General features: G+C 39.7%; 1 protein-coding gene across 1 annotated transcript in view; it reads right to left on the minus strand.

Annotated features, from left to right (window-relative positions):
• TG (thyroglobulin) overlaps positions 1-27,419 on the minus strand; it is a 159,689-nt gene that overhangs the window by 113,511 nt on the left and 18,759 nt on the right. Inside the window, exons 13-23 of the mRNA XM_065831913.2 lie at positions 27,334-27,411; positions 26,769-26,881; positions 25,955-26,066; positions 24,467-24,667; positions 19,747-19,956; positions 17,134-17,288; positions 16,539-16,695; positions 11,879-12,103; positions 7,087-7,236; positions 4,985-5,155; positions 953-1,075 (exon numbers count right to left, since the gene is read on the minus strand). Coding sequence (XP_065687985.1) covers positions 953-1,075; positions 4,985-5,155; positions 7,087-7,236; positions 11,879-12,103; positions 16,539-16,695; positions 17,134-17,288; positions 19,747-19,956; positions 24,467-24,667; positions 25,955-26,066; positions 26,769-26,881; positions 27,334-27,411 — 1,695 coding nt within the window. The remainder of the gene's footprint in view (positions 1-952; positions 1,076-4,984; positions 5,156-7,086; positions 7,237-11,878; positions 12,104-16,538; positions 16,696-17,133; positions 17,289-19,746; positions 19,957-24,466; positions 24,668-25,954; positions 26,067-26,768; positions 26,882-27,333; positions 27,412-27,419) is intronic.

A 27,419-nucleotide genomic window follows, 5' to 3' on the forward strand; every position in this document is an offset into this window, starting at 1 on the left:
TCAGGTTGCTTGTCAAAGTGTGATCTTTTCCTCCCCAAGTTCATTCCCATGGTTCTCTCAGCTCAGTGTCTTGCTTTCAAAGGTCTCTGGTTTCAGAGGAAGGTGCATGAAACCTTACAGTATATGGCTAGGAGATAATCTGGTGCAGGAAAATCATTCCAGTAACACATACAAGGCTTCACATATTCACTTTTTCACACGAGAGATGAATGCTCCAGCTAGACCAGGGTATGTGACACGAAGTCACTGACTTTGTCAGAGTTCTGTCATGTCTATCCTGGAAACAAGCCACCTGTGTTATTACTGCCAGGGTGTTTTTATTTTGAATGTAACTCCTCTGTCTCTCTTCACAATCTGAGCATTAGGAGACAGAAGATGAGACTAATTCAAAGCACCCTGAAAACAGTGCAGTGATTACCCTTGGGCTTAGGTGACTTTGAACCAATATCAACCAGCAAACATGATGTGTCCATTTCTAATACAGTATATACACCGCAAGGCTCAGCAGAGGAATATCTCTGCACTTATAAATATCCTTCTGAAATAAGCAAGGATGATTATTCCTCTTTTACAAGCCAATCAGGTAATTTGGGAAGAGACGAAAGCCTGGTCTTCACATGTCCTGAACATCTAATCCTTCTTTTGTCTGCACGTATCAAAAGTCTGATGAATGTTTCCTGAGTTGAATCTCAGCTCTCATTCGTATTGCAAACTATACCAAATGGCTTTAAACTCAGATTGTCTGAAGTGGTATAAAGTCAGAAGACTTCTTTCTGACAGAAAGACCAATTTCTTCCCTGAAACAAGGGAAGTAGTAAACATCTTGTAGTGAACTGGTGCTGAACTGCAAAACATATAGTTTATCTAGGAACTTAACTATACACACATTATATTAAAACATTATCATTTGCTGTGATGTTGTCTCTACAGATTTTCTGAGAGTTTTCCTCACCTGATATGCACTGAAAAGCTGGACTTTGCACGTCGCCCTGGAATGACTGAGACTGAAGAATTTGAGCTTCTTCTGACCCATAGATCAGTCTGGAGGAAGGAACTCTCTCAAATTTTCTGAGCACTAAAAAAAAGAAAAACAAACAAAAACACTTTAGGTAGAAATAAAAATGGAATAATTCTGCAGGGAAAGAGGTTTGCTCATAAAGAGGTTTGCTCATTAAATGATGTACCATAACTCCATAGATAATGCAGGAGACAGCTGGACTGAGGATATAATTTCTGTTTACATTCAAGTGAGACTTCCAGCAGCAGACTGGTCATCTCCCATTACTTGTTCATGGCACCGAAGCAAGTACTGAGACAATGGGGAAACCAACTTTCTGCAAAACAGCCACTGAAACAAGAGCCAGCCCCAACACAACTTGGCTAGAAAGGAACTCCAGAAGCTTTATCACTTGTTTACAGGAGCCCGACAGTCTGATCTCCATTGAGTTGAGGCTCAGGAATCTATCCAAGGTATTATGTCCTACACGCTCCTTTCTTACTCCTTCGTTCAACATGTAACTCCAGACTATTACTTTACTTACCAAACCCTTTTATCTTCTCTCTCTGAATTGGAACCACTACACCCAAAAGCCCATGAGGTCTAAAGATGCAAAACCCAAAGATCACCAAATGGGGTGAGGAACCCAGTTTAAGTTCCAGAAAGTTTGGCCCTGGCTGTGCCCTGAAGCTTATAGTCTGGTGAAAGGGCACATATGGCACCACTACTACCCTGCTCAGATTGCTACTACATGTATTACAAAGGTTTTTTTCATATGAAGAGAGGAATGGAGGAACATGGTGATTTGGCATCACCCCTGTGTTGACCATACTTGTCCTCTGAATTTCCTAAATGAATGCAAAACACTGGGTCACTCCAGCCAATGCCTGGTCTAGGTCTAAAAAGGCTGAAAAGCAGAAGCCCTGATCTGATCTCAGCCCATGTGAGATGTCTGCACATGGAAGAGAAGCTCTTCAGAGACGGGCAATGAAGCTGGTGAGGGGTCTGGAGCTCAAGTCTGATGAGGAGCAGCTGAGGGATCTGGGGCTGTTCAGCCTGGAGAAAAGGAGGCTGAGGGGAGACCTTATCGCTGTCTACAACTACCTGAAAGGAGGTTGTAGCGTGGAGGTGTTGTCTGTTCTCCCAAGTAGCAAGTGATAGGACAAGAGGAAACTAGTTCAAGTTGTGCCAGGTGAGGTTCAGGTTGGATATTAGGAAAATCTTTTTCACCAAAGGGGTTGTCAGACATTGGAACAGGCTGCCCAGGGAAGCAGTTGAGTCACCATCCCTGGAGGTGTTCAAAAGATGCATAGATGTGGTGCGTAGGGACATGGTTTAATGGTGAACTTGGCAATGCTAGTTTAATGATTCAACCTGATGATCTTAAGGGTCTTTTCCAACCTAAACGATTTTCTGTGATTTTAAGAACTGGAAGCTCAGCCCCTCTCTCCCCAGTGCATACGGGCACAGAGGCCCAGCAGCAGGATCCCAGGGCTCTCGCTGTGAAGCGTCTGGATAAACCACAAAATAAAAGTCGGGGATAAGTTCTTAAAACAATCATTTGTACTCTTACAGCAAACCAGTCAAGACTAAATCAGAATCAAATGTCCACTGTTGTCAGGGCTGAGTCAGCAGGTGCTTTTGATAAAACCGTTATTTCTGCTCAGAAAGAACACAAGGGCTGGCCAAATACATAACACAAAAACATCCTTGCACTCTGGCTTGGCTGGGGAGAGGGCTGAACGATGTTGTAAACAGAAGTGGAATTTTTTTTCCTTCCTAGAAACACAGGACATCAAAATATAAGCATTAGTCTAATTCTGCACTAAACTACATTTCTGCAACTTGCAGAGGTGCCTGGTTAAAAGAAGAATTTGCATATTTTCATAAAAATGAAAAGTAGTGTTTTATGTTGTTTGCAATTGTTTGCTGCCTTCATTTCCAATGCAAATTCAAAATTAATTATGGCATTTTAAAATGCTTTTCTATCTTTCTGATTGTTGTTTGCATTTTTTTTTCCTAATTTCGGCTTCTTCCCACTCCTCTATTTTCTCTGCCATAATATCAGAGAAAAGCAGAGAAGAGGAACAGTGTAATGAAACAAACTGAAAACATTGCAAAAACAATAGAAATGCTGCCTTTTTAAAATTTGTGCGTTTTTTTAATCTAAAGAAAAGAAAAAAATGTGTTTATAAAGCTACTTTGTAAATAATGATAATAATAATAATAATAATAATAATAATAACCACCAACTCTGATTTTCATGAACTCGTCAGTTCACACTGCCCACTTCTCAATAGTAATATAACTACTGAGCCATTTCACAGGCTTAGAGTATAGCAGAAATTTCCCATTCATCTCACACACTAGAGTAAAGCTCTACATCCTATCCCTGTTGTTGCAACAAATGTTGAGCATGGCTTAAAATATAAGAAGAGAGAGAGCAATAAGAATGAGCAGGGTTGTTACAGCTTATTACTGTGCATTCATTCAAGAAAATTCTTCTTCTGTCTCAAGACTCAAAAAAACCCAAAGAACAGCTGGGTTATTTATCAACCCTGCCCAATCACCAGTCTCCTGTCAAAGGAAGATGAGTCTTCAGACCCTGCTGTCTTGTTGCATGAGAATTCACTTAAGGAAAGTTGAAGGGGCAGGGAGAAACGTAAAAATAGAGATAATTGGTTTCACTTTCTATGATGCTTTTTGGAGGCACAGAATGATCTTTAAAAGATAAAAATTAAATTAAGTTAGACTGTAAGTTATTAAAAAAAACCCACACAAACAAACAAAACCAAGTCTTCTTGGGTGTTACTTTTGTTGCTTTTTAAAACCCTAAATTGTCAACACTTGTAACTGTTGATTTGTAGTGAACTCTTCTAGCACGATGCACAAATATAAGCACAGGTATCTACAACTGCTCTTTCCTGGACAGAGTCAGAAACGCTCGTGCAGGAAGACTCAAAGTAAGGAAACTATAGGAGAATTAAGCTGCTCTGAGTCCTTTGCTCAAAGAAACAGCCCGGTTATCCCATGACTGAACGCAACAGAAGCTAACACCTCATGTTCATAACTACAGTCTCTGGATGTGCTCAGAGGAAAAAAAATAGCTGAAGACAGTTTTGCAACCTCTTCACAGCTAAGGGCTTTCATTTCACGCTCCTTCCACTGATCACACTTGTCATAAGACATTGTCTAATTTAGAGCACACAATGACATCAGTTTCTAAACTGAATATTCCACTAAACTTGATACCAATAATATGATGAGCAATGAAAACTTCTGGAAAACTATTTTTGGGCAAGGCAAAAACTTTGGAACTAAGAAGAGTAATTAGACCTTACGGCAGTTTATTTCAATTTGTCTGAAGCCAAATCCTACTTTTCCAAGGGCTCCCCCAGAAGATGAGTATTGAAGTGCTAAATCAGTAAATACATTGAAACAATTGCTGGAGATGTTATGGTTATATTTTTTCAACTTCTTGAAAACTGGCATTTCACAACTGTGTTCAAGCAGAAGTAAGCTCCCCCAGCTTGCAAGGGTATGTTTATCAGGTCAGACACCATAGAGCAGGAGCCCAGAGGGTGACATTATGCCACTGCTATGAGGTCACTGTCAAACACAGTCTATTTTACATGATGAGTGATTACTTTACCAGGAAATTCATCACTCTGCTTCTTTACCATTAGCATCCCATTATTCTTTGGGATTTCCAAGCAGAGAGCAGCAGATTAGCATACATGAAAAGCCATCAGACATCTGAGAGTGCAAGAAACCTACTTCTCTCTCTTCATTTACAGGAACTGACTTCCCCACTGCAGTCAAGAAATGCAAAACTACAGAGCAATGTGGCTTTAGGCAGAGTTCACTACTAAGGGAAAGTGAATCTGTGTAAGATGGCAAGCCAGCTGTGGAACAAAGAGTCTTTTCATGAGGAGGTCTCAGTTATGTGGGGTGAAAAAATATCAGAAATATTCTTCTGACATTTACCTAGGCACTGGTAGTCTGTAAGGAGATCACCTATTTCTTTCCAGTCCAGTACTGCTCCAGAGCTATCAACGCAGAAGGACTTCTTAGTGTCAGGGTCTTGTTGGGAAGGTCTATACTGGCCATCTTCATCACACTGCAAACCCTGTTCATTGCTTTGACAGTACGTGATACCTGTTATAAATAAAGAAACAAAGAAAAAAAAAAAGGTACATTGATAATGCTATCACTGGGTTTCAAAGAATGGATGAGGTTGGAAGGGACCTTTGAAGTTCATCTGGTCCAACCCTCCTGCTCAAGCAGGACCATCTAGAGCCAATTACCCAGGACCATGACCAGATGGCTATTGAACATTGCCAAGGTTAGAGACCCCACAACCTGCCTGGCCAATCTGTGTCAGTGCTCAGTCAGCATCATAATAAAACAGTGTTTCCTGATGTTCAAAGGAAAGCTCCTGTGGTTTTGTTTGTGCCCTTCACCTCTGGTCCTGTCAATGCAGCAGGACAATGTTTCAATGCCGTAGGACAAAAGTTCTCTAAGTGCAGCAGAGACTTCAGTAAAAATTAATCTGTAATTTGCACAGTGTTTCATGCTCTAAAACATGATATTCTCACTGCTTTGTTGTTACTGCAATTCATGTTCCTAACATTTTTAGGGTTCTCTGCCATGGATCAGAACTCATTTATGCTAAGTACTGTAAAGCAAAGAAGTATGGAGAAGGCAGGTTTGTTCAGTGCCTGCTGCAATAGATCCATAAAATGTTATGAATCACAGCACAAGAGCCATCACACCCATTTATTACACCCCCTACCTTTGTTTTATTCTCCTTTTCAGTGAGAAAGAAAAGGCCCTCACAGTGCATTATTAAATAATGAAGAACTTTGATTTTAATTACAAACATTTTCCTAACTACTTTACAGTTTTAATGATTAGATATATTTAGAAATCAGGTCTCTGTGCTCTACAAAGATAGAAATCTGGAAATTTGACTAACATTGAAGGCAGCAATAGCAGGTGGACTGAGCCTGACAGGTTAAACACCTTGATGTCCTCCTTCTGAGATGCTACTGAGGCATAGGAAGGAAGGAAGGAAGGAAGGAAGGAAGGAAGGAAGGAAGGAAGGAAGGAAGGAAGGAAGGAAGGAAGGAAGGAAGGAAGGAAGGAAGGAAGGAAGGAAGGAAGGAAGGAAGGAAGGAAGGAAGGAAGGAAGGAAGGAAGGAAGGAAGGAAGGAAGGAAGGAAGGAAGGAAGGAAGGAAGGAAGGAAGGAAGCTGCAAGTGCAATAAAGAAAACCTATGGAGCAAACTTTTCAGCACAGAAGTCCAATATCCACACAGGTAACATAAATGGAAATGAAGAATGACATTCAATCTAATGTCTTCTGTAGGCAAAAGCTAATCAACGATGGGGTACATTACAATAAATCTATTGGGCTTTTGGAGTTTGGCTGGTTGGTTGAGTTGTTTTTTTTTTAATTCCACTTAAGAGAATAAATAGATGGAAACAGAACAAAGCAGTCCCTATACTCACCAACACTCACACAAAACTCATTCTCACTACTCACTGTAATTCTTTTATTCAAGAGCTAATGCTACAGAAAAAAAATAATTTGGATATAATAAGTGCTTTTCTTTATGGAACTGCATGCAAGAATAAGTCATTTAAACTGACTACACCAGCTTTAGTGAACATATTGACACCTGCTTTGCGAGAAGCATTTGTATTTCGGTGGAAAATGCTGCACAAAGACAAGATTACTCCAGAGTTCATGGAAGTGTCAATAAATGAACCATGTAAGATGTTTCTCACTGATACTGAATGTCCAGATAAAGTTTCTGAGTACAATGAACAAGTCTTAAGGAACCACAACATCCTGGATGAGACTGACCACTCATTTCTCATGCATTTTTGGTCCAAATACCAGACAGTTTGTTCTGTCTTTGTAAAACATCTTTGAATGTATGCAGAAGAGATCATAGCCATCCAAAAAACCCCAGAGGGAGAATATTTTTATTTTTTTAAACTTACAGATGAAAAACAAAAAAATCCTTTAGTTATTTGAAGACAGAATACAAAGCATAAGGGAAAAAAATGAGTTCAACTTACAGTGTTCAGCACTGAATGCTCCATAGGAGTTGGTAGTTTTGCCCACAGGACACTTGATACAGGAGGAACGTCCTGTCTGATACTGATAGTAGCCAATAGAGCAGGGAACACATTCATCATTCTGGAAATGGCTGCCCGGAGGACAAACAACTGCAAAGAGAACAACTAACTTATTACTCTTTTGGAATCCAAGCAGTTCAGGCACTTGTACACATATGTGTGGGTCTATATATATATTTCATGCTGGCAGACATGCCATAGGCTTCAAGCTCTTATTATATGTATTTCTAAGTGGAATAATGCAGGTGAACACTCCTTAAATGTTCATTAAATACACCAATGATTGGCATATAGGCAGTGGTCTACTTTTTTTCCCTCGGATCACCCTAAAACTGTTCTTGAATTAGTGAACACCAAGCTCTTTGAAAATACCAAGTCCAGGACTGATTTCCATATGTCAAATCCATTTGTAACAAGATAATGCATTATGTGGATAGGTTCTGAAAGAAAAGGTACACGAGATAGAAACAGAGTAACTTCAACCACTACAGACAGAAACAGAAAGGTTTCTAGGAGCAGAAATTCCAAAAACATCATACAGAAACCCACCATATGGTAAGAATTTCATTCTGAACTCCTGGTAAAGAAATTTGGAAAGTGCTTCCAAACTAAACAGTAATGGCTGGATTAAAAGTCACTAGTTGTGCACATGACAACGCAAACACAAAACAAATAGATATCTTTAGTCTGTATATATATTGTTTTCAGAACAATCGGGAGTAATATTTACAGCTGATGCATTACATATTACAAAGAAAACTCTTTATGTTCTGGGAGGTCATGAAATATTGTTTTTCCCTCTAGATCATTCGAATGAGCATTAAAGCAGAGGAGTCATAGACACATTTCCAGGACAATATCTTTACTTGTTATTTCACAGCTGCTTTCCAGATGTAGATTTCCTTCAAAACACTATCAAATGTATATTTTGGGACTTTGACAAGGTGTAAAACTTCATTTCTGTTCTTTCCCTATGTCTTGACAGCAGTTTAAGCTTGTATGAGAGAGAAACAGTAACGGAAAATTGGCCATCCTCACTACAACCCATATGATGAATTACTGTTCTGGTCAACACATGGGAAAGTAAAGTGATTTAACTTATAGGAGCACCTAAACTATAACAGACTTAAATAACAACTAGAATAAATATGACCATATCTTCCTTCATCTGCTGTAAATGGTCCAGTGGGAAGGTCTAGGATGAGACAACTGTGAAGCTGAAATTTTCCTGCTAAGTACATATCAAGGCATTTACTCTTGGTATAACACATATCTAAAATCAATTACAGAACCAAAAATTCCTGGATCAGACAGAACTGTCCTTTCTCAAGCACATTATTTAATACACAGGAGTGTCTGATAGATTTCAAAGACATTTTCCAACACATGCAAAAAGTATCATGCTCATTACAAATGAACAACAGTAGAAATTGAAATGAAATGAGTAATCCATGCCTAAATGGAAGACAAAATGCAAAGGGAGAATAATTAAGCAATAAAAGTTAAAAAAAAAGAACAAATTAAGCTCCTCAGAGCATTCTCCTATTTTTGTAGTTTTAGTCACGATGTGAAAGTAACACCCGTGTCTTCTATATCATTTTAGGCAAATAAAATTGCCTTTTTTCACACATTAGATCAAAAAAAGCGGACAAAGAACAGAAAAAAAAATGCTGGTGCAGAGACGTTTGATTCTACAAGTCAGACAAACCACCATATTGTACTTTCAAGCTTTAACGTTCAGACACTTTAACAACATAAGAAACTAAACAACAGCTTTCAGCCAAAATCTTAGCACTAGGCCCAAACTTTGTAATCCTAAAATAGGCAAAAAATAAAATGTGAAAATAAAAATAATCCCCCAATTTAATCCCTCGCTGCTGCACATGAAATTTGTAACCTGGGCTCATTTCTAACTAGACTCGGACTTCTGCATACCAGGGGAACAACACACTGAGTAGCTAATTCAAGACTAAAGAACAAGTCACTGGAGCACAGGGACACCACTCCTCACATTATCCTCCTTTTACCTAAGACCAGTTCTCTCTATGCTAAGATGCTTAAAAACTGTCACAACTGATCATTCCCCAATGCTTGCACTGCTCTTTCTTCCTTCCAGGGATACTGGAAAACTTTGGGATATCAGATTTTTGATCTAGATTATTAGAAATGAAGTCTCGAGCTGCCAGCTCAGCTAGAAATCTAGCATTTTATTTTACATTTCAGTTATGCTCTGCTCAAAGCAAATCTAATAGAATTGCCAAGAATTCTAAATAATAAAAGGAACCTCATAAAAACATAAAATAAACCAAAGATAATTCATAAACAGGCTTCAGGTTTTCTCTTAAAATAAATGGGGGAAGAGGGGTTGAGTTCATGAAGTTGCCTCCTGGACAGTTTCTAGCTCTCTTCTTTATGACTCACACCTTAGCAAAGAAAGTGTCTTTTGCCCTTTTAAACTTTAGCTAAAATAAAACTGTTAACTCAGACTCTTAAGGAATTATATTCATAAATACCTGTGGGGTAAAGTAATTCAGTGTAGGAGTCAGACAAAGAAAAACTAACACGATGTTACCCATTTTACGGGCATGAAAACATGAAACAAAGCTAAAATAGAAGAAACAGATGACTGTAAGGAAAATACATGACATGAAGAGGCAGATTCATGCAAGCTGCTTGTTCCTAAATGAAAATATTAAGTTTATTGAGAATACCAGCAAGCTGCTCCTACTAAGACCTGTCCATGCTTCCTGAAGCAAGGGGAAATGTCACTCACAGTGAAAAACAAGCAAATGTATAAGACAATTCATATTCCAACAACAAAGTGGAACAGGAAGGGGAAGAGAATAAGAAAATAATCCCTGTCACTCTCAGACAACTTTTATTTCTGCAATCACAGGTGATACTTCTTACTAGTAGTCCCTATTATTAGTAAAGAAACAGACCCAGACAGGATAAATGACCAGAATAAATCAATAATTTCAAATAAAAGTAAACATATATATGTATATATATCCTAGAGGAACAAGAAGCAGAATTCCTAAATCATCTGTTTAGAATAAAATACACAGTCATACTACACAAATCAGTGTCCAGCAGCATGGATACTCTGACATCTTAGAATACAAAATCTCTGCAAAAAGCTGGAGCAGAAACTCTCCTTTCAACATCTCTATGGTAAGTCTTTTTTATTCAGTGACTTTTTCTACAGCTAGCTGGTTCAAATACGCATGAACTAACTTAAAAGGTGAATTAATTCACTGCTTCCTAGAGGCCTTTATCCCTGGCAGGAAATACTTGGCAAAAAGATCCAATTCTCTGAAAGTTCTTCTTCTCTCAATGATGGACCCTACTTAATAATTAATACCTTTAATCAGTACATCTTGTTAATTAACTGCAAGTTGTTACAGACTCCGGATTCTCAGTAGGAATTAATCTTTTTTTCTGCATGGTATATATAAATAAGCAAAAACTGAAGTGTTTTGGACTGTGGAGACGAACTAAAACTGCAGTCAATTTACCCTTAAAGGTCCAAGCTGGAAACTGAAGCAGTTCAGGACTGATTCATCACTTGATTACCTTAAAACCCTTGCCCAGACATAAGGAAGCTCTCCCAACATAAATGACCATACCAAGCACGGAGCTAGGATGTTTTCATGTATTTCGGTTTGCTCTCAAGGTCTCTAACTTAACCTGTGTAGTGTTGAAGTTTTCCCATCTGAAAATATTCCCCATATTGGGATTCCCCATATCAGTTATCCAATACCTGTTACTGTTTTTTTACAATGCGAGTGGAAAAGTACTGGCCCAGGTTGCCCAGAGAGGCAGTAGATGCCCCATTCCTGGAAACATTCAAGGTTGTGCCAGATGGGGCTCTGAGCAACCTGATCTGGTTGAAAATGTCCCTGCTCATGGCAAGGAGTTGGACTAGATGAGCTTTGAAGGTCCTTTACAACCCAAACTATTCTATGATTCTATGGTTATACCCAGAAGTAGCTTGACATAGTGAACACATCCCAAACTGACATAAGTAAGGCACAGACTTGCTGAAGCAAACTAGACCAACAAGAACAATGAGGGATGCACTGTAGGGGGGCTGATGTTGCCAAAACCACAAGAGGGGTTGTTCAGGCAAAGACTCTTTGGCAGCATGAGCTGGTACCCGGGAGCGCCAGGCACAGCCACGGGGATCCGTCAGAAGGCGAGTTGGGCAGCCCTGAGCAGGATGTTGGCAGAAACGCAGCCTGTTCCGGGGAAGCAGACTAAACAGAAGGAAAGAAGATGAAAAGAGGGCAGAAGTGCAATCAGGTCTGAGTGTTGGCCAACACCAAGGAAGCTTCCATCTGAGCTGGCTGGACTTGGCCCAGGAATCCACAGTCTCAGATCTTCTGTCATTTCTGCATCTAGGTTTCTATTTGGAATAATGTATCATCATCTGAAGCACTAGCTACATAACCTTTGTGAAATCTTATTAAGGATCACATACACTACAGAAAGACCTTCTAATACCAGACAGATCTAAAAAATCTCCGAAAATGTCTGTAAAACCTACCGTGTCAGTGGCATGATGCCTATTTCCAAATCAAAGCACTAATTCTCATCTCTCCTCAGATTTGCCATTCACGTTTGTGTTTCACACCTTTCACATATTAACCATAAGCACAAATTCACTGATGATTTTCAAACTTTGGTTTTGTGCTGATTCCCAAGAAGGGAAAGTTAAACTGAGACATACCACATCCTTGCGAATCTGGGGCTACTTTCCCAGGAGATGAAGTTCTTCGAAACCCGTTACTACATCCTAGCTGCACAGTCGGAGACAGATCAAACTCTTCATCCCGGGGGAAATCAATGACAGAATCTGCTAGGAATTGCTTGGAGTCCAAATACAGCAGAAAATTACCATCCTTAATCTCTTTCATAAATGCTCCAATGAGGTTTTCTCCAACAATTGCGTTTTCTAAAGGGGAAAAAATACAACAAAACAGCATAAAGATACTCTGAACATGGGAATGGATAACCACACAGAGACTGATTAACTTTCCATTAAAAACATGGGCAGATACAGAAATACAACCATGTTAGCAAACAGCAGAAAAAAATGAATCTGGAATGTGTCTGTCAGATTAAAGTCCTCATGTCAGTATATGTAGAGGGTGCTAAAGAAACAAGCGGAGAAAAAAGATAATATTCAAAAATTAAAGCATTAGAGAACAAAATTTGAATCCTGAATTACAGAAATCCAGCAGATGAAAACCAGGATTATCTGACATTCAGATTTAATTTATTCCTATTTTTTTCAATGGGTATCATTGGCATATTTTCCAGCATTTTGTTGGTTTGTTTTTGATGGTCAGCATCTGTAGCAATATAATAATCACCTTCCATCATACCACTGATACTCAACATACCCGTCTATGCAACAGTCATGCTCTTTACAATTGTTGAAGCTGGTGTTAAAAGCTGGAAACAGCGAATATCTTTCCTATTCTCTATGTTCTTAGTTGCCCAGACAGCTTCCCTTTTGACGATTTGTGCAAGGACAATTTTCAGTGCTAGATCAAGAGTGTATTCCCCAGTTTGGCTGGACCAAAAGTGCTATGAGAACAGTGTTCCCAGCAGATTTTGTTTGCTATCACATCCCATTCAGTCCTGCAGGTTTTATGGCATTGAATGAAATGTTGATGTGGTTTACTGCTTCAAATTTGCAAGACAAGGACCTTCTGTAGCTACAAGTGATGGCCAATCCAGTAACCCATCAAACCAGCAAATGGGAAGTCCTGTACTCTGTAACTTTGAGTTTTTCAAGGACACCAACAACCTTGGATGGTGAATTTCCACGGGGAGGATGTTATATACACGCTGTACAAAGATTATTTATTTTGTGACTGATGTGTCCAAGGCATATAGCTGAGGGTACCACTGCCTTCTCATATGATGAGTTTCCCAACTTTGCACTGGAGCCCTGGTCTGGGTTTTCAGTTGTGTGAGGAGAGAATTTTACAGCCAGGTACAAGGCTGTAAATGTGCAGAACAGACTGCACCCTTGCAATGCTTTTTCTGTAGTATCATCCTAGACCTTTGATACTGAAAGTGTAGGTGCCCCTTTCTTTCAGAACGTTGCTCTGTAGCTGATTGCTGTTGTGTAGATGTCGCTTCTCCCTTTGGAGCTACAGTGAACAGACTTTGCATTAAAGCTGACAGCTATGTCCTCATGTTATCAGTGCTCTGTTTCCTTCAGCTTTGAGCTGCTTATCCTTCTGCTGCACTGACACATACTATAACCAACAAAGCAGCACTTAGTTTTGTTCAACTCCAGGCCAAAATGATACTTAGCTCATGAGGAAGTAACTGGAGATCATCATATAACCAACAACATTTTGCAAATGTTTTGCCAGAAATTGTCTCATAATTGAAAGCAGGAATAAGCAGATTATCCTTTTATTCACACAAATATCCTTCTGAATTGTCTAGTGACTAGATGTATCAGAATTAAAAATGACCTTGAAACAACAGCTGGAGGGAATTCACATGTGGAAAAGAAGCAAACAGTCAAATCAGTAAGAACCCATTTAGGTTTTTTGAATTTCCTTTAGTCTAAAATGTTTCCCTGTGGTGAAAAGTTCTTAACATCGTCACTAGATGTGACCCTGCTACAACCGCAGTAAGTATTCATGCATATATAGCATCCTTTACATTCAGAGCACATCAATAAGTGTTCAACTGCAGTATACATGTTCATGCACTGCAATTGGACAAGTATGTCCTGGAACATCTCAACAGATAACAATTCAGTGCCTGACAGACACACCAGCCACAGACTCACTGGTAATGTCTTACACAAGCTGCCTTGGTCCAGCCCTTCCAGCAGGGCTGGCCAGTTTGGAGCCACACTTCCCTGCTGACCTGGGACCAAGTTTCTGGTCCAAGATGAGCCTCCTGGGACCTCCAGCATGCTCTAAAGCGTGGCAGATACAATAGTGCTACCTTCATTTTCCTCCTGTTTTGCTGCATGATTTTGGCAATTCAAGCTACTACACATCTCATACATTGTTTGATTTACTGGAAGTTCTTACTAAACATTTCTCCAAGGCCTGGTATATGTTTAGGGACTTAGACTTCTCAGGGGACAATACATCTTTTCATATACAGAAATATCCTACAGATTGCTACATTTTGTGTTATGTAGTGGGAAGAAATCTGATTTAAGATTTGCTTCTGTTGAATGAAACACTAATCTCAATAGGAAAGGGATCATACCATTACCTGGAGTTTATATTGGCCAAATGAGAAAGTGAGAGAAAAAACAAAGAAACAAAAAATTTGTTGTTGTTTTTCTTTTCTTTTAAGAAAATACAGAGCTCAAAGACACAGCTTAAAATACTGTTTGCATAGTTCAGGGATTGATTTCCTCTGGTCTCACTGATGGGGGCTGTTTACTATGTGTTCATCCACCAAAAGCCTGTTTTTCTAACCCCTAGTATTTTTTGCCTGTTGAACAAGAACGATACAAACTGCTGGAATTCCTCAACATTTTGGAGCTGAGGTCTAAGCTACAAAGCCAAACGGCATAAAAGCCTTCAGGAAGGGATTTGCACAGCCTCAGAATTCAGTACATGAAAATATCTGCAAGAAAAGAAAAGCAATCAAGCATTCATGAGTGATTTAGTTTTGAGGCTCTCTGTTGGGAACATGTGCACACTTCTGGTTTGCAATTTTTTTCTCAGCTACTTCACAGGAGGAAAAAGAAAACCAAGACTTCTCATTTACCTGTAAAGAAGCTAGGAGAAGAACAAAGCTGTTTTAGTGATGCCGATTTTCAAACCAGAGAGCCAATTTGCACCTCAATCAGAAAGACTCAAAGCTGCTTGTAGAAGACAATGGAAGTTGATGGTGTCAAGAGGATACAGAAACCAGGTTCTGCTCTACCTCATCTGAAACCATCCAGTCATTCCCTGAAAAGCAATTTTAGTACTACTGGGAACCTACAGTGTGGAGAGTGTAAAAAATGTAATGCCCTCAAAGGGGAACACTTTTAAAAGTAAAGCTTAGTATAAAACCAAATACACTTGTACTTTGATCCACTTTCTGCAAACTGCTTGAATATTCATGTTTCCCTTATAATTTGGAGCAACCTAATGGACATAAATATAAACAGACTGTAAAGCCAGGAACCACACAACAACTGCAGCTGTTGTCTGTGACCTGAACACTTTTGGATTTGGTTTTGATCTGGCAAAAAGTGCTGTGGGGCACACATCTCCCAGTCCCAAAGTCAGAGGGAAGGACAACTGCAGCCAGAGTTATTTATTTTTGGTGTTGGGAAAACCACTGCAAAGCAGTAAAACTCGAGAAAAGGTGGCATGGAATGCATTTGTCTTTTGGGTATGTCTTTTATTTTAAAGGGAAACACTGACTGTTTCGAAAGAAGTTACATCATCCCTAATTCACTCAGAGACCAGAGTGGAGATCTGCAAGTCCATGGTCCCTGCATAATTGCTCTAGGACTTCCAAGGTAAGGGTCATTCTTTAGTGTCAATTGTAACAAATTTTTTTTTTTTTAAAAAAAAAAGTGGGGGTGGGGGGCAAAAAAAAGAAAAAATAAAAAAAATCTTGGAAGAAATTAGCTGTATTCTTGGCAGTGTGTGAATTGTGTTGCTCTGAGTCCAGCCAATAAGGAACACAATCTTTTCCACCGCTGAGGACCTGCCTAAAGGAAATGAACATGTGGGGCTGTTCCGCTCATGTCCGATAAAGTAATTTTCAGTCTCAGTTAGGGAAGCTGAGGCAGTCCTATCTGAAAGAAACATTCAATCATAGCTCCTTTCCACTGTGCAGTCACAGCCTGAAAAGTGAAATATATCAACACCAAAAACAGTACCTTGTTAGTGCTTCCTAAGGGCAGACACAGGGAAGCAAAACAATCAAAAGCAAAGCAGGATTAAATCACAGAATCACAAAAATCACAGAATGTCAGGGATTGGAAGGGACCTCAAAAGATCATCCAGTCCAATTCCCCTGCCGGAGCAGGAACACCCAGATGAGGTTACACAGGAAGGCGTCCAAGCAGTTCTTGAATGTCTCCAGAGCAGGAGACTCCACAACCTCCCTGGGCAGCCTGGTCCAGTGTCTGTCACCCTCACTGAGAAGTTTCTTCTCAAATTTAAGTGGAACCTTTTGTGTTCCAGTTTGTACCCATTGCCCCTTGTCCTATCATTGGTTGTCACCGAGAAGAGCCTGGCTCCATCCTCGTGCCACTCACCCTCTATATATCTGTAAACATTAATGAGGTCACCCCTCAGTCCTCAGTCTCCTCTTCTCCAAGCTAAAGAGACACAGAAATATCATAGGAAACAAAACAAAACAAAACAAAAACCACCAAAACCAAACCTTACCAATATCATGTAAGTCAGGGAACGAAGCTGCCAGGATGTTTTCTAGCTGAGTCCTCCACGTGACGTTCACCCCCAGGCGATCCACACTCAGGCATTCGACGTAGACAGTGGAATCATCACAGACAGAAACTGAGCCGGTATTTCCAAATGCATTTACCTCAAATTCAAAGTCAAATTAAACCACCGTTAGTCAACCTGAGAACCTTCTAGTTCCTCTATTCATTTGTGCCATTCTATGCTCAAAGGAAACAGTTTCAAAGGGCTCTGTAAAAACAAAGGTAGAAGTAGTAAAAGATAATTTTAGGAGGTCTTTTACTCAAAACAAAGGGTTTTCTTTCATAAAAATATATTTTTAATAAATGTTGGATTGATGTGATATAACTTCTATGGTTACAATTAATCTGATCTCCTGATGTAGGGTCAGTGAGACTAAAGATCCTATTTTCCCAGCCATCCATATAAGAGTGCTGCCAATCCTGACAGATTTCATGGAATTTTTTGCTCTTCTACCTCTCTTGAACAGGCAAAAAAAAACTCCAACAACACAGCAAACAAAAAACCCCGGCAACAATAGAGAAAAAGGAATTGAAATTACCTGGAGATGACATAAACCACGAGCCTTCAACTCATCTAAAATAAGTATCTGGAATGCCTGAAGTAATCCAGAGTAGTCAGAACTACACGTCGTCTCAGGAGGTAGCAGCAGTTGAAAGTGTGTTTGAGCTTGGACTGTCTGAAATAACTGGAGCTCTAAAAATTAAGTAGAAATGGCATTTAGTAGCCTCGGTATTTAACGTAGAAACTGAGTTTCAAAGTTACTTTGAGAAAAGATAACATTGATTTGGCATTTTTGATCTTGCATCTATAACATCTCCCCACTTCTAGGTGAAAGCAATGGAGCTGTTGGTAGTAAATAATTAGCAGCAACTCTTGATGCTTGCTTGATAAATACATATGTTGTGCATTAGATGAAAAAAAAATATTATATGGTTATAATACAGAGATATTTCACACTGGAAAACTAACAGAAGGATAGAGAACTATGCATCATTAATTATGATTTTTATAAGCCTTCACAGACAGGAATTCCCAGAGAACTTGATGAAAGCTGACTTTATGCCAATACTTATAAAAGAAATGGGAAGACAGGAATTACTGACTTGTCAAATTCTGCATCTCTTAGACACAATCATGAAAGAGCTTCTGTTTAAAAAGCGATTGAATGGTTAAAGCAATTAATACTAATTCAAATGTACCTTCAGAAATATAGCTTGCCAAATTAACTGTTTTAAGAGAGAATAAATTTGATTGCATAATCATGGCATTGACATGGAGATGTACAAAGGCCTTCCAACTCTCTGATAGCAAACCAAAATGGCACAAATAATAAAAATTGATGAGAAATCCATAAGCTCAGCAGTCACAAAATTAAAATCTATTTAAGCCAGTTTTTAGCCAGAAAAAAATGTGCAAATATCTTCTCTGCACTGGAGCTACACTATCTCAGGCTTCACAGAGGGTTTATTATCTCACATTCAGCACAGCAGTGATGTTGTCATGCCACCTCCAAACAAAGCTCGCTCTTATCCCAGCAGCCTGGAGAAGCAGCAGAGCTCTCCCTCAGGGCCCATTTTGATAGGACAAGGGGTGATGGTTTTAAACTAAAGGAGGGGAGATTCACGTTGGACATGAGGAATAAACTTTTGACAATGAGGGTGGTGAAACACTGGCCCAGGTTGCCCAGAGAGGTGGTAGATGCCCCATCCCTGGAGACATTCAATGCCAGGATGGACAGGGCTCTGAGCAACCTGATCTTGTTAAAGATGTCCCTGCTCATGGCAGGGGGTTGGACTAGATGACCTTTGATGACCTTCTATGAATCTATAATTCCACGATTGACCTCCTCTACAGACCCTTGCAGCATCACCTACAAGTGTCACTGCGGGAACACAATTCTCTGTCCCTCACACCCAAAACAGGGGTGGGAAAGCCTGGGAAGCATCCAAGGAGAACTGTGGGAGGGACCAGAGCACACAAAAACCTGCTTCTTCCTGCAAGGTATGAAGTCCTCTATCTGTTTAGTTTATCAGAGAGTAGTTAAGAGATGACTTAAACACAATCTCTAAGGGTACACATAAGGAACTGGAAGTAAGATTTTTCAGAGCGCGGGTAATTATCCATTGGAAAAAATTACTGTTTTGGTAAGTTATCCATTATCATGAAATTTATTCAATTGCCTCCAGATATACTGGGAATTTCTTCTCTCTCCTTAAAACCATGCTCTATTTCAAACACATATTACTGTGGGAAGTCCTGAGCTTGCATTAAACAGCAGCTTGCATCAGACTGAGACTCATTCCCCTCTGTCCTTACAAAGTTACTTAACTAGCATCAGGCAAACATGAAATTTACTTCATGAGATGCTAAAAAACCCTAGCAAACATGATTACAGACAGGCAAAAATCTCTGTCTGAAATTTAAAGTTTAAAATAACTTACATTTGGAATAAAAGACCTGGGGTACAACTTGAATATGCCAATCCAGCAGTTAAGAGAATGGGCTCAACCCAGTTTGCAAAGTTAGGCACTGCTATGAATTGCTATTTTGATCAGAATGTATCTCTATTTGAAATAATTGAAAAAAACAACATTAATATCCAATTACATGAGCTCTGAATTAGACAACTGATTCTTCCAAGATTTAAAGTTCTGTTTTTTTCTCAAAAGAAAAATGGTTTAAAAAACACCTCAAGTCAGCCAAAGACAACAATAATCCTAAAGAACAGACTGTTGCAAAAAGATGCAGCAGTAACAGTGACTTGATTATGCAAATAAACAGTCAAGCTCTGTCAAACTCAAACATCTGGCACTCATCTGTTCTTCCAGAACTAAGTGGTTCCAACAGAATCACTTGATGGTGCCAGCATCTTTTAACTTGCAAAGAAAATCTGCATATAGATTGAATAACTATTTATAACTATATTGTTACAGAAAAGCGGGACTGTTTCTGGCATAGCAACCAACCAAGAGGCAAAGATGAAGACGGCAGAAGACAGGGCTAATCTCCTTACACTTAATTTAGCAACTCCCATATAACTGTTTTGTCCTATTATCATAATTCACACAGTAGCTTCACGATGAAAGTGCATTTTTGTGCATCTATTCACATTGCTCTGTGCCCTTCCCATTCCACTGCGGTTCAGACGTACTCTGGCAGGCCTGATAAAGTGGGGCGGCCAAGACCCATCGATGCCGCTGCACATCACACTGAAACGACGTGCTGGAAGAGGCGCTGTAGAAGCCCTGGCGACACACCAGCCAGCACTGCTGAATGCTTGAGGCTTGCCCAGAAATGTTTTCACAAAATACAGCTCCGTTGAGAACAGATGAGGCACCGAATGGCAGAGCACACTGCGGACCTTTGGGCACATGAGAAAGGGGATATATTAGTGGCAAACTATGAAGCACTTCTAGTAAAAAGTCCACATAAGCCTCGTACCAACAGAGGAAACCTGGACAACACTCTGTGCATTTCCCACTCCTCTCTACTTGGATCTGGTTCAATGTCAGCATGGTTCAGTTTACTAAAGCTGGTGAAAAGACACATATTGACTTTGATGGGTAATGCAATGGGTCCAGAAAGCTACGTGCGTGGTTTATAAGAACAGATAAGTTTAGAACTTTCATGAATAAATTTAAGCAGGAAATGAGGAGGAGGTTTCCAACCATCAGCAGAACAAGCCTTTACAAAAGATGTCCAGTGGAAATCACGAGGTCCGAAAAAAAATCTCAGTTCTCTTTAGGGTCACGTTTGAAAACTTTAAGATCAGGAGCTCACGACTATGGTGTCTTCAACACCACCAGGATATTTCTGGTGACACAGTAGGTCCTTAACAGTAGCATACAGCTCCAGAGTTGGTACACAAAGTTTACCCTATTGACTCACTCTACATCAGTACAGTTATTTCAACCCTGCTAGCCCTCTGTAACAGACTGTTATAGCAGACAAACCACAATGATAATTCTTACTAATCAGTACAAAACAACTGCTTCACCTGATATTAGTCAAATCTCAACCTAGTTACTGAATATATCTAGTAATAATTAAACACTTATGACTTCTAGAGCTACAAAACATAGGAACAAAAAACAACTTCCTCACTTAGAAATAAATATGAAGGTAGAGACGTTCTCATATAGTACAATGCACTTGGTTGGTGTATATATAGATCATTTTCCAAATACCAATGCTCAGCTCAGTCCCAACCTCCCAAGTCACCGGAGAAAGGCAAACATTGCTGGTGCTTCATTCTAAGCAGACTTTCTCTCGCCTTCTGATGGAGATATAGAGATTGATTCCTCAACTTAGCAGCCACTTCAGTTAAAGCTTAAAACATTGCAGGATGAATCTGGGATCCAGTGTGCACAGCACATCCTTGTTTTACAGCCCTGAGAATTTCAATGCCAAAATGAAAGACTTTCATATCTGTCTCTCTGAATTGCCAAATGTATTTTTTTCCAAGTCGCCTCTATAGCATCTTTTCTGCAATATCTTTGTAAATGGGGCCACTATATCCCTCCTCTTCACTCATTGACACTGTATCCAATCTCTTCTTCAGCGAAGGTAGAAACGTGGCATCTTTGCTTAACAAATTTTTAATAAAATTCCTGAGTTTTTAGCACCAAAATATATCAATGTAAAAGAGACAGTAACACTTATGCTGACCAATGTAGACTTATTACACAAGCATAGAATCATTTTCACTTGAAAAGACCTTTAAGATCGAGTCCACCATTATATGCAAATTAATCTCTCTTTATACAAAGTATATTAAAAACAGTGTATGCTCTCTTTATTGCTCTAACACATTTCCTATAGTCAGCAAGTCAAATGCATTCTCAGCTATATACTACTTCACTCTTTGGCTATCAGTTCCAATGAGAACTGGTGTGCAAACTAGGGAAATAATCAGCCCCCAAAACATGAGAGATGGATGGTTTCCTGCTGTGGTTCACAGGTTTTGATTCACAATCAGTAAATTTATCCCTCTTACATATGTAATCTCATTTGCTATCATTATCAAGCCTGCACCTTTTTGTCCTCCTTCTATTTTTGCCCCACTTTCTCAGTCCCGTAAGAGTGAATCAGAATCCAATCAAAGACTGACATTTCTTTCATAGGTGTTTCTAATGATTTCTATAAGAAATCACCTTCTCTGGAAGACTTTCTCTCTCCACTCAGAGCTGCAGAATGCAGGGATGACGATGGCAGCTGCATTGAGGACTGCTAGGATACTCAGCATCATCTCTATGGTGCATGTCAACTAGAAAAAGCTGAATTTTACCTCTGATGGAAATGATCAAGCTAATGAAAACCTCATTGCATTCACTGGGCACTGTGAAGTTACTACTTGTTGTTTACAGCTGTCTGTTCTGATGTTGGAGGAGAAGCTTATCATATTTTTCCACCACAACAGCTTATTTTGCTGATAGTCAAGATCTCCAAGATAGTGAGACAGAACTCCCTTCTCTTTTTCCTGAACAATTATTAATATTAGTCAATCCCAGTACTAGGCTGGAAAGACTGAGGGGAAAAATTACTTTTGCTTCTTTATTCTTACACAATAACTAAGTTGTTTAGCATAAAAAATTCCATTGTTACTTCAAAATCCAGGAAACTCATTAAAGATTATTTCAATGGTATTTTTATGCAGAAAATAACAAAAAGCTTTCAGTAAAGCCAGGTTTCCACTATATTTCTAAAGCAGTTCACTCTCTCAGTGCAGTCTTTTAAAAACGAAAGGTCATTAATCATTCACTCACTCTTTCCTCTAGCAAAAGTACAGCATTACACGATCCCAAGAAATATCAGATGTGAATGCAAAATATAAAATCATATTAGGGGCATAGTTTGGGGTACACCAACACCCTCCTTAGAACATATTCCATAAATTCCCTTGGAAATTAGGGGGAAATGTAGAAAATGAGATTTCGTGGAGAGAAGAAGATGTCAAGGACTTAACATTTACAACTAGTTCTGACTTTTTCTGGACTACTAGAAATGTTTCCACTTTTCCCTGTTCAGCTTCAGAGACTATGGGAAAGTCAATCCAAACCTCTGAGTGTTGGGTCTCACATTGAGTTCCTACACCTGGTCCAAACAAAACAAAATCACTCAGCTGCATGTCCCACAGAGATACTAGCCCATAACTAGCCCTCAGTACTCCTGTGCTGTCTTGCCTAAGACATTGACCTGTTGAAAAGGGTCCAGAGGAGGCCACCAAGATGATCAGAGGGCTGGAACAGCTCTCCTATGAGGACAAGCTGAGACAGTTGGGGTTGTTCAGCCTGCAGAAGAGAAGGTTCTGGGGAGACCATATTGCGGCCTTTCATTGCTTAAAAGGGGCAAATCAGAAAGACGGAGCCAGACTCTTTAGCAGGGCATGTTACAACAGGACAAGGGGTAATGGTTTGAAACCAAAGGAGGGGAGATTCAGGCCAGACATGAGGAAGAAATTGTTTACAATGAGGGTGGTAAAACACTGGCACATCCCCACCAGAGAAGTGGGGATGCCCCATCCCTGGAGACATCCCAGGCCAGGCTGAACAACCCCAACCTCTGAGCAACCTGATCTGGGTGAAGATGTCCCTGCTCATGGCAGGGGGTTTGACTGGATGAGCTTTGACAGTCCCTTCCAACCCAAACTATTCTATGATTCTATGCTTCTGTAACCTGAAACCAGGATGGGAAAAGCTCTGTACTTGTTAGACTGATCAGCTCTACTTCTCTGAAGAGCTAGAAACTTGTATTGGACTCCTATACTGACATGGCTACACCACCCCAGCTCTGGAGCTAATCTCTTTAGAACTCATCTCCACACAACTCCACACTGCATGGGACAGATACAACCCTGGGGTCTCCTGGTGGCTTCTTGTGAAATCCCATCCACATAGCTCTCTATCAGTACAAGAGAGTTCAAAGAAAATAATGTTGGTGATAGTTTCCAAGATGGCTGAGGAGCTATCTAATTTATTATGTCTTACAGCCAGTTGGGCTGACACAATCAGGTATTTGGTTGGTTAGCATGTGTTGCTCTTTATTTAGAAGAATTACAAAAAGGAAACAGAAGCAACTTCTTATCACGTGGTCCCATTTTCATAAACCTACCAACAGCTGTCATTAAAAAAAAAACAACAAAAAACTATGGAAACATTAGTGTCCTGCAGGTAGTAGTTGAAGGTTTTCTTTTTTATATCTCCAGTTTCCAATAATCATTACACTTTGGAGCATAGCCTCATAGAAAGTTTAATTTGCTTTGTTCTACTTCAGTGATGGGAAATGTATGAAGGCCCTTGCAAATTAAATTTATCCAAATTTCTCCAATTTGGACATCTCACTTGAAACAAGTGAATTCCAGTGCTTCACAGCTCTGGTCATGCAGGAAATACCCTGTGAATAGGTAGTGTTTTGGCACATCCTTTTCACAACTCTGGTCACAACTCAAGAGTACGAATGGCAGAAACACACATTTTTCAAATTGTATTTCAGCCAGTTGAATGGCTTTCAAAGGCAGAGCCAGCTCAGACTGGAACACGTTCAAATTTGCAGCAGGCTGTCCAGATCGACTTTTTAGCTAAGTTAAATAGCTCAACTATGATTTAACCAAGTTTATGGATAAGGAAAAGTCAAAGATCCATTCCCTTCTCCTTTCACCCTGACAAATCACTTGAAGAAAACCAGATATCATGCCCAGGTAGGTCTGAAATCTGCTGTAACACAATAATAACCATAGCACTTGAGCAAAACTCTCTGTAAAAGTCTGGACAAAAAAAGCTTAAACACAATTAAATACTGGAAAAAATTAGGATCTAAGTCATGTTCCAGACCTGGACTTGCCCAGAAGCAACACAACTCAAGCAAGAACTCACTTGCACATGCAGGTCTTCCCCCATTTATTCGTGTCCCTGGCACCTCTTCTCCATTGTCAAAGACACACCAGCAGCTCTCTTGATCCTGGCTACACTGCACGGGTGAGAACGTCCCACCGTCCCCTTCACATTGTGGGATGTAGCCTTTGCCAGCTTCCCGTGAACTGGTTTTAGACTTCAGCATATTACAGAAACTAGGACCTTGAAAGAGAGACATTCATTGCAAGAACTGAAGACAACAAACTGATCATCTGCAGAAATGGGAAATTCTACTTCCACTAGAAAAAGCACATTTTTTTCTAAATATTAAAGTGCAAGTTATATGGGATTGCACAAATAAAATTTATATGTTGATATTTTAAATTTTTAAAAATAATATTTTAGTTAGAATTTTTGAGCAATATCATTTTAAATGTAATAATATGCTTATTTACATTTTTAAATAGTCAAAATGTCCCAGTTTTATACCTTCAAACCTGGAAAGAAAACCCAACCATAAAACAGCAATATGTATGGTCTCCCATAAACAAACAAAACAGGAACATGAGTATGTGAAACCACATAAGAAGATCCAAAAAGTCCAATCTGAATCTGAGACAAAGTTGGATCTTACTGATTCTGTTCACCTGTGTCAGAGTAAGCTTGTAAACCTGTGTTACAAACAATTACTCAATTAATTCCTCAGTGAATGTAGTTACTTATCCCCCATCAGGCCTGTTCATGGATTTCTATAATTAGCCCATCCATAAGAGAAAGAAAGTAGACTTGCTGGGTCAGATGAAAGTTCTATCTAATTCACTATCCTCTCCTGAGTAATTATCTCCTCTGTTACTGATATTGTGACAGAAGGCTTGCCTGACACCAGCAGATTATTCTCCCAAATTTTCCATGGGAGATGGTGGGCAGAAAGTCACTAAGGAACTGAAGAAACAAGGGGAGTAGAACTGGAAGAGCTTGGACAGAGCCCATGCACAGGCTCCAACAGGGCATCTCAGTTCCTACAAGCAGGGATTCTTCAATGGTTTGGATCTACCATCTCCTATGATACTTCAACAGTTACTCTGTCTTTATTTGAAGACAGTGAAAAGGTATTATAGATGCAATTGCATTCCATGGAAAAGTTGAGGACCATGTAAAATGGTCTCACTGACTGCACATGGCCCAGTTCCCACAGTTCAGGATTCACTGTCTTGAAAACACATCCATAAGCCCAAAGAATTTCTTATAGTGGTAAGAAATGAAAGGCAAAAAAAATGCATAGAAGTCTGTCCATCAGTTTGTCTAGGCTGATATCTTTCTGGTATTATGAAAGTGAAGTACAATTATTTTCAGATACCCTTTCAACAATGACGTGCTTGTATCTACCATGTCACTGAGGAATTAAACTGTAAGCTCCCCATGTTTTCACAGGTATCATTCTGAAAGATGAAGTACATGTGCCACAGAGCATGAGATATTGCCACTGTCTGTGGGTAAAGTGTAACTCACACTCAGGATTGCCATCCGAATCTTTGCTGCCACGCTGGAACACCTCTCCTGACACAGGATCTATGCACCAAGTATCTGTGTCGGATCTCTGCAGCACAGCATATTCTCCTGTCTGTGAAAAATCAATTACCTGTCATTGTAGAGCAATGTGTATTTGTACAGACACGCCAGAATCCACATCCCAAAGCAGATAAAATATTTGATTATGCTTATATTTATTCATTAATACAACACGCTAAAAAGAAACAAGAAATATTAAAATATAGTTTACCTATTTTAATACACAGAGGAGACCCTGAGAGAAGCAGTGTGCAGAACTGAAAGTCCATTGAGATTAAGTTCAGGTATAATCTTGGTTTAAAATGTCTGTTCTTTGACCATCTCAGGGCTCTATCCTGTTCACTGCAATGTTTCGAGAGCATCATGGACCCTATTTTGGGATACCTTCATCCACCTCACTCTCATCCTGACATTCTCTCACAGCTCAAGAAGAAAGAGAACCCCAGATTCAGCCATTTAACTTGTGCCTTTTAAGCACAGCCCTGCAAAAGGACCAGGCAGAGCCACCTTGTAGGAGGGAAGCAAAGGCAGGGACAGAGCTACCTAGTCTCTTTTTTAATCTCAAAATTATGTAAATTCTGCATTATGCAGGGCAACATCGGCTGTTTGTTTTATCTTATATTTTCTTTCAGGTTAATAGGAATGCACAGGGGGATGCTTAAGGACTATAGACTGGAACTGTACAGGCCTTTGCTTCGGTGTAAGCAAAACCAGGGAGGTTTTGTTTCTTCCTCCCTTGGTCATGTTAAATCACCTCAAGGCAGTAGGGGATGAAGAGATCAGCTGTAGAGGCATCCAGCTTTGAGCCACTCTGTCTCCAGCTGGAAATTAAGGCATTGGTTCGAGATCGCTGGCATGATGTCTGGCCTGTAAGAGGGAAAACATTGATATATGTTAAAATAAATCCTAATAAAACTTATCCTAGAGAAAGGGGTATACTCCCAGCTCCTTCACACATCTCCATTTGGCTTTGCTACCACCTAAGTAGGGTATTCTTGATTGATGTTTGGTAACCACAGAATCACAGGATGGTTTAGGTTGGAAGGCACCTCTGGAGATATCTGTTTGGACATCTGGTCCAACCCCCATATTCAAGAAGGGTCATCAACACTAGGGGGTCCATTCTCAAATTGTGAAAGTCAAAATCACGCATAGCAAAATTAAATGAATCAGCAAAACAAGCACAAAATTCCTTTTTCATTTCTTGCAATGGTTAGAAACAAGCCTTGCTTCATGCATATCATACTAGAAATTTAAATAAATGTTAACATTTGTAAGAGCAGGTGACAACACATATTTAGGAAGGAAAACCAACTGACATTTGGGAAGTTCTGCTGAGCGTGAGACCAAGGAATCCATGACGTAACGTCCTCTCTCATCCACACACCAGCAATGACCTGGACAG

Source organism: Patagioenas fasciata, chromosome 2, assembly GCF_037038585.1.
Source record: "Patagioenas fasciata isolate bPatFas1 chromosome 2, bPatFas1.hap1, whole genome shotgun sequence".
NCBI lineage: Eukaryota > Metazoa > Chordata > Aves > Columbiformes > Columbidae > Patagioenas > Patagioenas fasciata.